Genomic DNA, 14437 nt, shown 5'->3' with positions numbered 1-14437 from the left:
AGGCCAAAATTGTGCGCTTACATATCATAATTTTTTTTAAGACCAGTGTTGTCGAGACCATCTATATTTTTTTGAATTGTATATATGTTTGTTTTAAATTTAATTTTCTTTTTCATGTTCTTGCAATAGATATAAATTTGTTGTTGTCACCTTACATCCGAAAAAAAATACTAGCTCTTTTGGTTTCTTAGAATCTGACATTTGATAGAGATGGAACAGCCTAGACGGCGGTGCCATTGATGATGTCGTAGGGATCCCTGATCTGGTTCATGCCAAACAGACTGGCGTGGGATCGTCGTCGCTCCCGCTCGATCTCGTCCAGATCGAAGGCGTCGCTCACGTAACTGGACCTTCGCTGCTGCTGATCGTCGAAGGCGAAACCGCGCTGGAATTTCGATGGTCCAGAAATGGATCCTCCAGTTGCCACAGCTCCTACAGCACCTACAGTACCTACAGTTCCTCCATTTCCTTGAGCCACCGAAGTTGGAGTGGGATAAATGGGCTGCGGATGCTGTTGATAACCATTCGAGTAGTTCGACGGCGACGAGGGTATCGCCGTGGGCCACTGCACTTGACCCTTGGGCGCCACCTGTTGCAAGGTCAACGTGGAGGAGACGAATCGATTCTGGGACTGCAACTGCTGCTGCTGCTGTTGCTGCTGTTGCTGCTGTTGCTGCTGGTGATTCAGCATCAATTGGGAGAACCTCTGCTGGCTGGAGGCCAAGGGAAATCCCTGGGAGGCCAGGGAATCGGACGACTGCCGCAGGAAGCAGCGCGGTAGAGTGCGACTCTGGCCGAGATCGGCGGGCGGCGGCAATGGCATCCGCATCCCCGGATAGCCACCCACTCCCATGCCCACTCCCGGGTAACTGGGATCCGTGTGCAGCGACAAATTCGAGTTGAGTCTGCGCAGCGGCTGGCCAAAGGAGTCCACGCACATGGACGAGCGACGAGGAACCACCAACTGGGCGTGGTCTGCAAGAAATGAATGGTGTTTACAATGCATTAGAAATTTTTTAGAAAATTTATGTAAACAAAAATTCCAAAAAAAAAACTATTGATTTAACCACAAAAATGGGGTAGACAATCCTTTTTACCTTTTCTAAGAAGAAAACATTAACGTTCACCCATTAGAATATTAATATTAACTCTGTTTAAAAATTATGGAAAATTAAGCTAATGTCACTATAGTTAACTATAGTTAATTATTGTTTTTGTTGTATTAAGTTACTCGTTATTTCGAGCAGCTAAGAGATTTATTTGGCCCCTTTTCTGAAAACGGGTTAAATCCATCTATTGATTAGGCTTGATGGGAAAGTAGATTGAACAGTTTTTGGCAAAGCTCGCCGAAAAAAAAAATTAACTGATTTTCCATTCCGGTCTAAGCACGAACGTAGTCAAATATTTACCAAGAGCTATTGGGTACAAAACCTACACTGATAAAAAAATTGAATAGTAAAAATAAATATCTGACTATTTTTAAATTAAACATTTAAATTAAACATTTAATCATAACATTACATACAGCATATTAAATGGCGTGATTTTATTTTAAAATATTTAAATTAATGTAAGAAATATTAGATTGAAAATAGTTCTTATTTAATTCAAATGCAGTTTATTTGAGTTCAATGTGGCTTAAATTTAAATGAAATTTTTAGATATTAAAATCAATTGCAAAAATATTCAAATGAAAAGTTTTAAAATATTTTAATATTTCCATATTTTAAATAACTTAAAATATAAATTGAGTATACACTATTTGGAATAACTAAGTTTTTTTTTTACCAATGCACTATTATTATATTATAATATTTAGCAAGGGGCTTGGGTACATTTCAAAATCTTACCTCCCACCACGTAGAGGTGGTCCTCCTCCAGGCGGAGGAAACCGTTGTCATCCCCGTCCGCGTCATCGTCATCGTTGCGAATCTGGCCCTCCTGGAGCTCCTCCCGCTTTCCCTGCTCCGCCCGCTGCTCCTCCTCGTCCGCCTCCTCGCCGCCGCTAATGTAGTATATGTTCTTGGGCTTGCTACGCATACCGGCCCGTCGGCAGAACTCCTGGAACAGCTCGTCCTTGGTTTTCCGCAGTCCACGCTTTAGGCCACAAAGTCGCGACTGATCCTCCAGCTGCGTTTTGGAAGGCGGATTGCTGGAGATCTTCGTGTTCGTATTGGTGGCCATGTTGCGCTGCTGTTTCCTTTTCATTTGTCCGGAGGCTGGAGCCGCTGCCGAGTATATTTCCGTGGCGGTGGACACTGATCGGGTGAGTGGAAATTCCTGGGGCAAATCGGCAAAGAGGGCGGGAGCTGGCAGAGGATTTGGATTTAGATCGGGATTGGGATTGGGAAGGGAAGCGGGAGCGGGAAGAGAAAGGGGCAGAGGAGGAACAGGAGCAGGAAAGGGAACTGGAAGGGGGACGGGAGCGGAGGACACCGACGCCTCCGTGCAGAGCTCGTTCAGCGATTTGGCAAAACTACGCGAGTGCAGATTGCACTTGGACACCGCCGGCTTCTCAAAGTAGAAACTGAAATTAAAATTAAATAACTTATTAATAAAATTATTCTCTATAATATTCTCTATAATAGAATATACATATAAAATGTATAAAATATATATATGTAAGTATGATCACATATGAACTAAATTGGCCAAAATAATAAATAAATAAGATAACCAATATAAAAGCTGGGTTTCTCAATACAATATTAAATATAATGGGCATTATATAATACGGAATCTTAATTTGCAGTAGCAAACATACAAATTTGTGAAATTAGTTAGCCCTCAAACAATACTTAAATAAAATGTGATTTTGGGTAATTGGTTTTCAAAATGTTATAAATGCTTTTTTTTTTGTATTGTTTTGATTACAATTCTTACTAAGCAATAACGATAAATTCCTTAAAAACTGTAGATTAAATTGTTTTATACTAAATATTACATCAAAAGAAGGAAGGATTTATATGGTACAAATTTGAAAGGATTTAATTACAACAAACTCCAATTAAACCATATTCCATAAAAAAGTGTACATTAAGGTTTAAAATTAAAACCTAAGAAATAATATTACTGAGCGGTACAAATAAGCTTTTTAATTTGGATACATTTTGTTTAATGAAACCATTGATAAATACCTAATAAAAAATGAAATTATTTATTAAAAATTATTGTTGCTACAAAATAGAGATTAAAAAAGAACATTAGAAATCCTTGAATTGCTCACCGCCTGTCCAGGTCGTTGTTTAGATAGAGATTTAGATTCGATCCCGCATTCGGATGTTTGCGACATGCTCCGGGCAGGGTCTGAGTCTGTCCGGGATGACCCATGAGTACGGGATTTCCGGGGTGACCCCGGGCCGCATCGTGGACCTGGTGGAGTCGCGAATTGGCGGTCCTCAGGATACCGTGGGTTGGCTGCACCGCTGACTGTGGGTGGTGCGTCGAGTGGTGAACCCCTTGATGACCCCCCTGGTGACCTCCACCGCTGAGTGCTTCCTGGCTGGCGGTGATAGCGCCGGGCTGCTTGTAACGCTTGTACGAGTCGCTCAGTGGATGCTGACCCTCCTTGAACTTGCCTTGAATAGTTGCCACACTAAAACAGGGCAGGCGCTAAGGAAAATGAATATATATATATGAATAGTAAAGTAGATAAAGTATACAGAGTGCGGCGAAGAAGATGCAGCTAATCCCCGGGAGTCTCATCCAGCGTCGCATGCATTTAGGCTGAAAGGTTTCTGCAGTCAAGAGGGCGGATTACATATCTAAGGGTGGACAATGACCCCCGGATGCACTAACAAAAAATGTACTGACAAATAAAACATATACTTTCGAAAGTAAAAATACTTAAAAATGTGTTTATAATATAAAATATATATATAATAAATTATATTATATTTTCATACATTCTTTATAAATATAAAATACAACTTAATTGTTAAAATAAAATTTACTAACATGTATGTATGGTATAAAATATTATTAAATATATGAAACTTTTATTCAATGTTATTAATTTATTGATTTAATGTAATTTGATTATTTGCATGATTTTGAAATTTAAAAAAAAGTTTTAAAAAGTAATATCTAAAGCTGTGTTAATTTAATATTATTATCAGATTATTCAGAATGCGAGTGCACTAACAAAAACGAATAACTTGATTTTTCAGAATACTCACACTATAGTAGCTGATCTCCTGCAAATTAATGAAGAGGAATATGTTCAGGACACCAACGAATTCCGTGACGATAAATCCAAAGACGAAGAGGAAGAAGCTCTGGCCGTAGGAGACCTTGATGAGGGCGGGTTGTAGGGTGGAGCGCGGTCTCAACTTGGAACCGATTTCCGCCTTTAATATGGATATATAGGCAATCAGGCCAATTAGCATGACGAGACCTGAAATCCAGGATAATTACTGACTCGGGCAATTAAACTTTAAAACTACTGGCAAACTTACCGCTGACAATAAAGAGAATTCCGGCGCTAAAATAATACAGATTGTTTTGATGCGAGCATGTGGGGATCAGAAAAACTATAAAGCTGATCACTAAAAAGACCCCGGCAGCCAGGAAAATCGGACAGGATTTGGTGACCGTATCTGTTGGATAAAAGTTGGTCAGTTATCCATTTCTATTGGGTGTTTTCATGAAATTTAAGTTTGAACAGTCCTTTAACAATGCTAATAAAATGTAATTCCGCTGCTGTGCGTTTCGTTTATTAAATGTGTTACTTTTCTGGGCCCTTTTTTTTAGCCCATATGCCTGTTTTCAGACTTTCCAAAAATGTTATTTCCCTTTCCCTTTTTTTCTTTGACCTGACCAGTGACAAAATATCCTGCGGCTTAGCAAAAAAAAAAGTGGGGGCACAGGCACAGGGACCCGTGAAAAATAGAAGCAACAAAAAAAAAATTGTCCACCCAAGGCAACTACCTTTTTTGGCCGACTGTTTAATAGTTTTATTTTTTTGAAATTGTCACCAGCGGCAAGTTTGAAATTAGTTTGAGCACTGGAACAAAACAATATTAATGGGAACATTTCAAATCGATGGGCAATTGTGTGAAAATTAATGGAATTTCAACCGTCTCTGGAAATTGGTATTTTGGCAAAGAGTAGGCAGTTGATTTGGCCAGCTATGAAATGTGGGCGAAAATCTTATAATGGATATTGGAAATGTTCAGCCATTGTCATCATTCTCCGGTTCTCCCCACACTTTGCAAAGACCACAAATCATTGGTACAAAACTTTGCCGACTGAGGCCAAAGGCCTTTAATTAAAATTCATCCAACTAAAGTTGTATTATGTGCATGTGCGTTTTCTGGGCCAACTAACAACAATAAATCAATTTCAATTTGGCCCAGTCATCTGGACGGTAAAAGTGGCTGAGGAAAACGGGGATGGCATTCACCTGGTTAAATGCCAAATGCCAGTTAAGCTTATTAAGGTTTATTTGCGCCTTAAAACGCGGCAGTTAAGATGGATTCATCCAGCGGCATGGACTGAAGGCCATCAATTGCAATGGTACACGGAGAAAAATAATGTTTGGAGCGGGAATTTAAAATATAGTATATAGTGTTTCTTTTTGTAAAATTGTGTTGCATCGCTGCTATTTTGTTTATATATTGAAAACTATTTTTCGTATTCGTATAAAATTTATCAGCCAATAGCCAATAATGAATGATTGGTACTTACAGGGTATTGCTGCTGTTGAGTCGTGTGGATCCGGTTGGTAGCCCTCATGGGGAAAGTAGTCGATCTTAACGCAATTCCAGGTGTCAACACCTAAAAACACAGATTTTTGAATACTTAACGATGAGAAAAAAACAAACAATTCCAAAATAAACCCACACCTTTGTTTTCCTAGCTTTACCCTGAAACAACATATTTATTGTTAAATAGACATTAAAAAAATGGGTAAAGCCTTAGAATTTATTTCATAAACTATTGTAATGAATAATATATATAAAACAGAGCACTCACTGTCACACAATTCCAAACCCAGATGTAGCCAATCAGACAGATATACTCGCACCCAGACGAAATAAATCGGATTCCCGTGGAGTCTCAAGATGCCGTTGGCCAAGAAGACGATAAAATCGAAAACCACATCGAAGATGCAGGTGGATCCGCATCAGGTAAAGAAGCCCATGGCCCAGACCAACACCAAGGTCAAGTCGAAGACCAAGGTCAAGGTGAAGGTAAAGGGTAAGGGCAGCCCCTCGCTGGCGGAGCGGGGCAGCGGCGATGGACCGCACCAGGTGGCAACCCAGCCGAGCCTGGTGGCGCTCCACTTCATGGACATATCGCTGCGCCACTCCGACATCCAGCTGCTGCAGTCCGACCACGAGGGCGTCAACGAGCGACTGGTGGCCTTTTACTACGCCCACCTGCAGCACCGGCGGTACCGCTCCCAGCCGGACCTGTGCTTCCTCAATCCGGCCCTGGTTGCCCAACTCCGCCACATGGACATGCGCCAACTATGGACGATGGTGCGCGACCGCCGCCTCCACGAGAAGCAGTTCATCCTGCTGCCGCTGGCCACCCACCCAAGGTCGGTAAAAATTGACTACATTTAAAATATTTAACCAACTTTTTGCCATTGTTCAATACAAATTATTCTGACCCTTTTGTTTCACGAGTCAAGTAAAGTAATTGTAATTATGATTTAAAGTTACAAATTTGCTCAAACACTCGATGAATCTGTAGATGTTGATAAAAAATATAATTACAAAAAAACTTAAAAGACAAATTGGATTACAAATTTTGAAGTTCACCATTTTCAAAAAAAAAATTAACAAAGCAACGTATTTGAACTAAGGCCTGAAAAGCCCAACAACTAAAGCCCATATTTTCGAAATATTGATATGATTAATTTAAGTTTAGCAGGTTTAAAAACAAATTTTATAAAAAACATTTTTTTTTTTTTTTGAGAAACCTAATTTACACCAGAGTTATTAACAACATTATAATAATGATAAAAGTTATGCACAAAATATACCTAAACTATTTTGTTATTTTCTTTAAAAATTATTAAAAAAATGTTTGATATCATTATTATTTTAGTTTATTTTTCTTATAGTTTTAAAAGCTTACAAATTTCACAAGACTTTAAAAATTAAATGCTGTGATTGTTAACTCTTTCATTCTTTAATTTAAATTTGAAATTCTTAAAGCCTTTTTACAATTGAAAACAAAGAGCCCTAAATAAGCTTCTAAATCGCAGACCCCACGGTCACTGGTCCCTTTTGCTGGTCTCACGCCCGGATGGCAAGTTCTACCATTACGATTCAATTGACAACTGCCACTCGATGTTGGCCTACGCGGTTTCGGAAACTTTGCGAGCGCCCCTCGAAGCCTGGAAGTTCGTCCTGACCACGGGCCGTTGTCTCCAGCAGCAGCGCCAATCGCCGAGCAAGGAGGGCCGCGATCGCGATCCCAGCTCCGGGATCCACCTGATGTGCATGACGGAGCACGTGGCTGACTATGTGTCCAGGTGTGAATACGCCACCAGTTCGCTGCTCATCGCCTATGATCAGATCAGTGGGATGCGCACCTACCTCCTCGAACTGATCCAGTCGCTCGGAGGCATCCTGCCGCCCAAAAGGAGCCACTAACAAAAAGGCCCCTGTTTTTGTTGCCACATGTTCGTTTTGCTTTCATTCGTTTGCCGCACAATTAAATCAAATAAAAACTCCACAAATAGAAGCAACAAATCAACAAAATCACCAATAAATTAAAATGTTTTATCAATTTTTGAGGCGGTTACTAAATGGATGCTAGTAAAATTCTAAGAAATATTTTAATCTGTTGCCTTTTTGATTTATTAATATCGAACAATAATTAACCAAAATTCGCATAAGCAAATACAAATCATGAATATTTTTTTTTGTTACTAAATTAATTTGTTTATATTAGAAATAATAGCTATATTTAAATAAACTGAAGTATAAAAAATTTGCTATTTTTCTTATTAAAGCGTCTTTGACAAGTGAATAATATTTATAAACGCCAAAATTTGTTATTGTTCTTTAACTTAAGTTTAGTATGTGTGTATATAATAATAAATTAGGATTTACTACTTCAAATTATTTTATAAAATGTAGCTTTAGTTACCGTTGCCTTCTCAGAAAAATGCATTAAAAAGGATAAATGTCAGCGTGGGCCTTAATTGAGTGACTGACAGATTGATTGATTGGCCATCGGACTGACTGCAGTTAAATTTGGTGAAATCTGGGTCCTCGGGCTGCCACCAGCCACAGTTATTAAAGCCGCAAAAATCCAGGTAGCTTCTCATCCTGGCCCGCCCCCCAAAAAAAATGAAAGCCGAACAATCCAACCACCTTGACCGCTTCGAGTTGGCCATGCCACATTTGTCCGCCTTTCGCAATGTGCGTGTGGCTTGGTGCTTGGTGCTCCAAAAGCTGGAGAGGAATGTGGTGTTGAAACTCACCTGACGGCGTGGTGCACAAAATCCAGAGACTGGACTTGGTGAACTTGGTGATGTAGGCGCCATCGTCCAGGGCATTAAAGTTGGCCGTTCCGTTGTAGTTGGCATTGGGCAGCTTTTCCTCCGTGAAGAGCCACTGGGGTCCAGCCAAAGCGGCGATGACAATGGCCACCGATATGCTGCAGGAAATGGTCGTAGTGGAAATTAGACTCTTGGCAAAATGGCATATAGCTGTTTCCCTAACCCTTAAGTCAAAAAGTTCTTAAAAAATAAACAGATTCAATTATTTGGTACTTTTTCTAGACGCTTATTAAATTCTTTTAAATTTTATATGGATTTAATTTTTAACACAAATGGTTAGGCATAATTACCATATACCTATTTTCTTGCATCAAAAATCATCCAATACCAAGCTATCAAATTATTTTTATTTTTGCAAGCAGATCATTTATTTGCTTTTTTTATGGCATTCAATAAATTCTCTCATATTTTATATACTTAGTTTATCTACACGAGGCTTTATGTCTCAATGAGATTATTTAATTGCTTAACTCAAATATTAACTAGTACCAAAAGGTTTTTAGCAAATATTAACGAAAAATAAGAAAATTAAGTTACCAAAATGTTTGAAACAAAAAAAGGTTATTTTTCTTTAAAAAGTAAAAAATATTTTAAAATGTTAAAATATTATAAACAAATAAGCTAAGCGCAAAGCAGAGTATTAGTCAATTTTTTGTAGTGTTTTTGAGAGAAGGGAAAGTTGCATTCCCTAAATCAGATTCGATGTGGGTGGTGAGTTGGTGGCTCTGAGTGTAATCATGGAAAATGCCTATCCCAGGCGCTCTGGGTTCCCCAAAAACTGTGTGGGGCTGCTGATTAAAAAATACTTCAACCTGTTTTGTGGTTGGGGGGAATTTGCCAAAAACGAGGCCAAAAATGCACAAAAACAAAAAGAAAGTTAATGTGTGCGAGGCCTCCCACACACATCACACACACACATCACACACACACATCACACACACACATCACACACACACATCACACACAGACATCACACACACACACACTTTCAGTGATATGCAAATAAATGTCGCCACCCAAAAAAGAGGAGCACAAATAAAATGGTTGGTGCTGAAAAATGTGCAAAAAAAAAGAAAAAAAAGAAGCATTGGAAATGCGAAAAAAGGTCAAAGGACGGAGGATTTTTTTTTTAGAGGGATCGCTGTAGAAAGTCGTCACCTCGTCGCCCAGGTATTTGTGAATACATTCATGAGTGCATTCGAATGTCAATATTTACTCAGTTCGGCACCGAGCGTAGTCACAAGTGCCGATATGGATTTTATGTGTTGTTATAGTACTCAATATTATTTTAAAAAATTAACAATTGATTTGTGCGTCAACATTGTTTTTTTTTAGCACAAGCAGGCCTTATTATTTTAACTGATAAAAGTCAGAATAATTAAAGGTTTTCATTCAGGGTTATTTAAATCGTTAAATAACTCTTCATGAAATAGGTCTAATAAGAAACTGCCAGAAATGCTTCCTTAATTATTTATTTAATTATGTATTACTTTTCGTTTTGAAAGTGTTTCTTAGTATTTTGGCAAAATGCTAAAGGCTAGTCAAGGTCTCAGTAGCCAATGAAACGATTAGTCGACCCTAAAGGTATCGATATAAAGGGTTTAGGGTTTCCATAGTTGGCCTTTATGTTGTCACGGCATCTGTCAAATGCTGATGACATTGCTGTTCTGATTTGTTTGCTCTCTTTCTTTTCACTCGAACGTTGAACGTTGATGACTAGCAGCTCTGATTTTTCCTCATTTTGTGGATAGATTTTTGATCCGCTTAATAAGTGCTGTTAAACAAAAAAAAAAAAAGGAATAATGCGCAGCATGTTTTCGAATCGCTACGATAATAAACGTAATGAGTTCTACGATAACTATGAAGGTGAGTGTTTAAGAGGTTAGCTTCTTGGAAGAGAACTTAAGGGACCCATTGTCTGACTCCCTTTTTAGCAGCCAGAGAACTGCATCCGAGTTTACCCTTGTACGAGCGGCCAGTGGAGCCGGACGAGTTGATGGCCTTCACTCCCTCAAGCGACAGGCGCTTGAAGTCCTATCGCCAGGTGGCCAATCATTCGCGGGAGCAGCTGCTGAGCGAATCCTGGCTGTCCAGCCATACACTGCCCATAGCGGTGCGCCGCAATCTCGAGCGGAGGATTCAAAGGCTCCTGATGCCCAGGTACGATCCGGCGGTGGCCACTCACGAATTTAGCCACAATGGTATGCCACGTCGTGGTCGTCCTCCCTCCGCCGCCACCATGGCCAAATTCGTTTCCAATTTTGCCGTTCAAGTTGGCGGACTTCCTTGTCCCATTAAGGATGAGGTTGAGGTTGAGGTTGAGGATGAGGATGATAGCCAGGAGACGGATGACTTCAAGGATTCGGAAGAATACGAACTCATCGATGTCGTGGGCTACTGCGACCCGGAATCGGTGCCGGTGTCAGATGTTGTCCTCAATTTGACCAAATTCGAACAACTGCAAGAGGTGGGCAAGCAGGACTGCGTATATGCGATGGCCAATAGGCGTAAGAAAATGACCAAAGACGTAGGCCACAATTTGTCTATGGACCTGCAGCAGGAACAGAACCATTACCCACCTCCGATCTCCGATCTCGACGAGGACAAGGAAAATATCCCACTTATTTTCACGGTAAACTCATTTTTGGAGGACTATGAGACAAACACTCGCTACTTTGTTTGCCCAGTGAAAAGTTGCCAGGAGATATTTGTACTGCGGTGAGTTCATTAGTTTAACATTAAACCGTAATAAATATCACCAGGTGGAAAACTTGGAATAGTAAAAGCTAAATACTTAACATACTCTATAAGTAATGTTACATTGATTTGTCGTTTACGTACGTAGTTCCGTACTAATTAGATAAAATTTCATTGAGAGATTGTGAATAAGTTTATATCTGGTATCAATATTTTAAATTGAGTTTCAATTATTGATGGAAAACTTATTTTTGGACTTAAAAAATATAATTAACCAAAAAAACTTTAAATTGGATAAGTAACATTTTTTTTAAGTTTATTTAATAGACTCATATATATTCCTATCTTTGATAAATGTTATAATCTTGCCACATATATATATTTATTTTCAGTCGCGATTACTACAAGCACCAGCGCGATTCCGGGCACCACAGCTGGTCACACAAGTGCGACAAGTGTGGCCAGATTTTCCGCACAGCGGGCTTCAAACGCATGCATGCCAACAAAGCCTGCGAACTCAATCTGAAGAAAAAGAAATTCAAAACCGAATGAAATTAAGCAACTTGTTCGGGAACGATGCCGGAATAAATCCCTCCTACCTCCGTCACTTATTTTTTCTTTCTGTCACACGGCGATAAATGTATTGTCATAAAACAAATAAATATTTTGCATTTTAAAATGCTTTTTGTTTTGCTTCAAAATGATAATTATAGCTCTTTAATATACAAATTTGAATATTTTGAAAATATTTTTTGTATTTTAAGTGGTTACTTAACTATAATAATTTACAAACAAATATTTTTGGTATTGTAATATAAAAATAAAAATAAATATAAAAAAAAAAAACAAAAGCGACTTCAGAATTCATTTAAATATAATACAACAAAAAATATTCCTTCAGAAAAAATTTGAAAGAAACAAATGGTTGGTTTGTGGTAATTTTTCCCTGTGCACTTCCGTGCGAAATAGTTTGCGAACAAATTAAGCCCACTTTGCAGTGATTTGTGTCGCTAACACAATTATTTGTCAGGCAACAAGAATGAAGGAGGCGCAAGGACGTATGGATGTGGACGTCCTGGTTGCTCCTGTGACAAGGACGAGCTGCCTTTTCCAGTTAGTCCGTGGATGTTGCTGCGAAGCACGTGAAACCTGTTACCTCAGCTCCTTTAAAAATCAAATGGGATGGGCAGAAATTGTGTGTGTGTACGCTCGCGATTTCTGCAGGAATTCAAGCTGCTGGCATTTAATTTAAAGGATTCGACTATTTAGTTTCTTCCCTTAAGGAATTTTCAGCTTTTTCCTTTGTGAAAAACCTGTGACATTGGACCTGGACCCTTTAAACTGTCCGCAGGAAAATCTCTATAAAAAGTCAGCTAAAGTCGTGCTGAATAACAAACAACACTTGCAAGTTGGCTAAAAATAAAACGTAATAACTGGCACAAACCTTGGGAAATTTTTTTTAAGTACAAGTAATTAGTAGATTTTTTTAAAGTAAACAAATAGTAAAAAAAATAGAGTATATTTGCATTAAAATACTAACAAATAAGTAGAATCAAATACTAGATCTTTTTGCCTACTAATAAATACAAATGTTTTAAGTAGTTTAAAAATATTTAAGTTAAATTAAATGTTTAAGTGTTCAGTTGAAAATTCTTCTGCGCAAAATTTGTAGCAAACAAAATGCCAAGTTTAATGAAAAGAAAACTATACCACAAGCAACATTTATTTAAAATAACAAAATACAACTTTTATTTGAAGGTTCAAGCATTAACAGTATTGCATTTTTTCTATTTCTTTTAAGAAAGTAAGACTCAATTTATTTATCGTAACAGTTATCACTTTTAACCATTAGAAACTAGAACTGAAAATATTTGTATATAAGACATGTGGAAATATCAGCATAAAAGGAGAACAATTTAAAGGTCTGATAATAAAGAAGTCTGATCACGTACTAACCTGGCGGCAACAGGTGTAAGGAGCCACAGGTAGCTTCCGTTGATGGTGGTCATGTTGCTATTGCCACCCTGCGGATCGGAAGCACCAGCAGCACCAGCGGCCAGCCGATGTTGCTGCTGTGGCTGGACATGTTGCTGTTGCGTCCGTCGCTGTTGGTGTTGCTGCTGCTGATGCTGCTGCTGTTGCATCTCTTTGGCTGACTGATGGCGATTTAAAGAGGCCACCTGTCGCTGCTGTTGGTGTTGCTGCTGCTGCTGCTGTTGCTGTTGCTGCTGTGGTTGCCGTTGCTGCTGCTGTCGTCGGTTGTTTTGGTTGCTCGCGATCTTGCTATTGTGATTGCTGATGCTGGTGATGTTGTTCAGCTGCAGATCGCTAAAACTGCCAGCCAGAGAACCAAATCCCGTGGCTGGAATACTCCCGGATATCGTGTTGATCACGCCAGCGTTCTGATGTTGCTGCGGTGCAAATCGCTGGCCCCGCGGCAATGTTGCATACGGCGAGTGTTGCTGGTGTTGATGCTGCTGCTGTTGGGGGTGCAGCAACTGTTGCTGCTGTTGCTGCTGTTGCTGCTGCGATGGGTGACTGTGCTCGATGGATGCACTGGTGGTCAACTGGTGGATGGACATTGGCTGCCTTTCGATGGTGTTGCAGTTGACATTCGCTGGCCGGAAGTTGCTGTTGTTGCTGTTGTTGTTGTTGTTGTTGTTGTAGGGACTCTCGCTGTTTATGCTGTGCGTTGAGGCCACGCGAAACACATTGGGCACCGAAGGATAATCCCTCATTTTTACTTTTAACCAACTTCACTTAATCAAAACCAACAAAAAAAAAATAAAAAAAAATAAACTAAACTAAAATATTCAACACTTTGAAAGCGCGCCAAAAAAATAAATGGATTTTGGCTTAGATTCCTGGCTGGCACGTCCGTTGCGCTGAAGAACTTTCACTCGACTAAGGGAATACATTGGTCCTGGCCAAAGGACTCAACTCGGCCATGTAAAAACGAGCCGAAACGAGCGACTTCGGCTGCTCCGGATGATGATGTTGCTGCCGTGCTGTTGCTGCTGTTGCTGTTGATGCTGTTGATGCTGTTGATGCTGTCCATGTTGCTGTTGCTGTTGCTGCTGCTCACAGACGATTATAAAACACAGCAGTCATATTTTATCTCCGCTTTTGATGGTCTCCATTCGGCAGCAATCCACGCCTGATGGCCATCGCCAATCCTTGATTCGTTTCTTCCTTGGCAGACCCAAATACAGCGGC

General features: G+C 39.6%; 3 protein-coding genes across 4 annotated transcripts; 2 read left to right on the top strand and 1 right to left on the bottom strand.

The window, feature by feature from the left end:
- Positions 1 to 85: 85 nt before the first annotated feature.
- Positions 86 to 14121, bottom strand: LOC108145044 (homeobox protein 13-like). Of its 2 annotated transcripts, XM_017270228.2 has the most exons (8): positions 13178 to 14121; positions 8447 to 8622; positions 5689 to 5778; positions 4458 to 4598; positions 4179 to 4396; positions 3227 to 3612; positions 1851 to 2527; positions 86 to 975 (listed from the first exon to the last, which is right to left on the bottom strand). In XM_017270228.2, exons 1-8 carry the CDS (start codon positions 13957 to 13959, stop codon positions 221 to 223), a joined length of 3225 nt encoding a protein of 1074 aa, XP_017125717.1. In that variant the 5' UTR covers positions 13960 to 14121; the 3' UTR covers positions 86 to 220. The 2 variants fall into 2 exon arrangements, with proteins under 2 accessions (XP_017125717.1, XP_041566813.1); XM_041710879.1 differs by lacking the exons at positions 86 to 975; positions 1851 to 2527; positions 3227 to 3612 and adding an exon at positions 3663 to 3737.
- LOC108145067 (sentrin-specific protease 8) lies at positions 5978 to 7739 on the top strand. Its single transcript, XM_017270250.2, has 2 exons — positions 5978 to 6547; positions 7220 to 7739. The coding sequence occupies exons 1-2, from the start codon at positions 6066 to 6068 to the stop codon at positions 7608 to 7610; spliced, it is 873 nt and encodes a 290-aa protein (XP_017125739.1). The 5' UTR covers positions 5978 to 6065; the 3' UTR covers positions 7611 to 7739.
- LOC108145055 lies at positions 10234 to 11900 on the top strand. The gene is made up of 3 exons (XM_041710880.1): positions 10234 to 10390; positions 10459 to 11242; positions 11614 to 11900. Exons 1-3 carry the CDS (start codon positions 10327 to 10329, stop codon positions 11771 to 11773), a joined length of 1008 nt encoding a protein of 335 aa, XP_041566814.1. The 5' UTR covers positions 10234 to 10326; the 3' UTR covers positions 11774 to 11900.
- Positions 14122 to 14437: the final 316 nt, after the last annotated feature.

This window comes from Drosophila elegans, unplaced genomic scaffold, assembly GCF_018152505.1.
Source record: "Drosophila elegans isolate 14027-0461.03 unplaced genomic scaffold, ASM1815250v1 contig_149, whole genome shotgun sequence".
NCBI classification, from domain to species: domain Eukaryota; kingdom Metazoa; phylum Arthropoda; class Insecta; order Diptera; family Drosophilidae; genus Drosophila; species Drosophila elegans.
The sequence above is the reverse complement of the archived record's forward strand: the minus strand, read 5'-3'. Positions and strand labels throughout refer to the sequence as shown.

Bases quoted from the DNA above. Each gene is read 5' to 3' on its own strand.
- LOC108145067 (XM_017270250.2), top strand. From the start codon at position 6,066: ATGCCGTTGGCCAAGAAGACGATAAAATCGAAAACCACATCGAAGATG. The intron at 6,548-7,219 runs GTCGGTAAAAAT...TCTAAATCGCAG, and splicing joins CCGCTGGCCACCCACCCAAG to ACCCCACGGTCACTGGTCCC.
- LOC108145055 (XM_041710880.1), top strand. From the start codon at position 10,327: ATGCGCAGCATGTTTTCGAATCGCTACGATAATAAACGTAATGAGTTC. The intron at 10,391-10,458 runs GTGAGTGTTTAA...CTCCCTTTTTAG, and splicing joins GTTCTACGATAACTATGAAG to CAGCCAGAGAACTGCATCCG. The intron at 11,243-11,613 runs GTGAGTTCATTA...ATTTATTTTCAG, and splicing joins CAGGAGATATTTGTACTGCG to TCGCGATTACTACAAGCACC.
- LOC108145044 (XM_017270228.2), bottom strand. From the start codon at position 13,959: ATGAGGGATTATCCTTCGGTGCCCAATGTGTTTCGCGTGGCCTCAACG. The intron at 5,779-8,446 runs GTGAGTTTCAAC...CTGTGTTTTTAG, and splicing joins TTTGTGCACCACGCCGTCAG to GTGTTGACACCTGGAATTGC. The intron at 2,528-3,226 runs GTGAGCAATTCA...TTTTAATTTCAG, and splicing joins AACAACGACCTGGACAGGCG to TTTCTACTTTGAGAAGCCGG.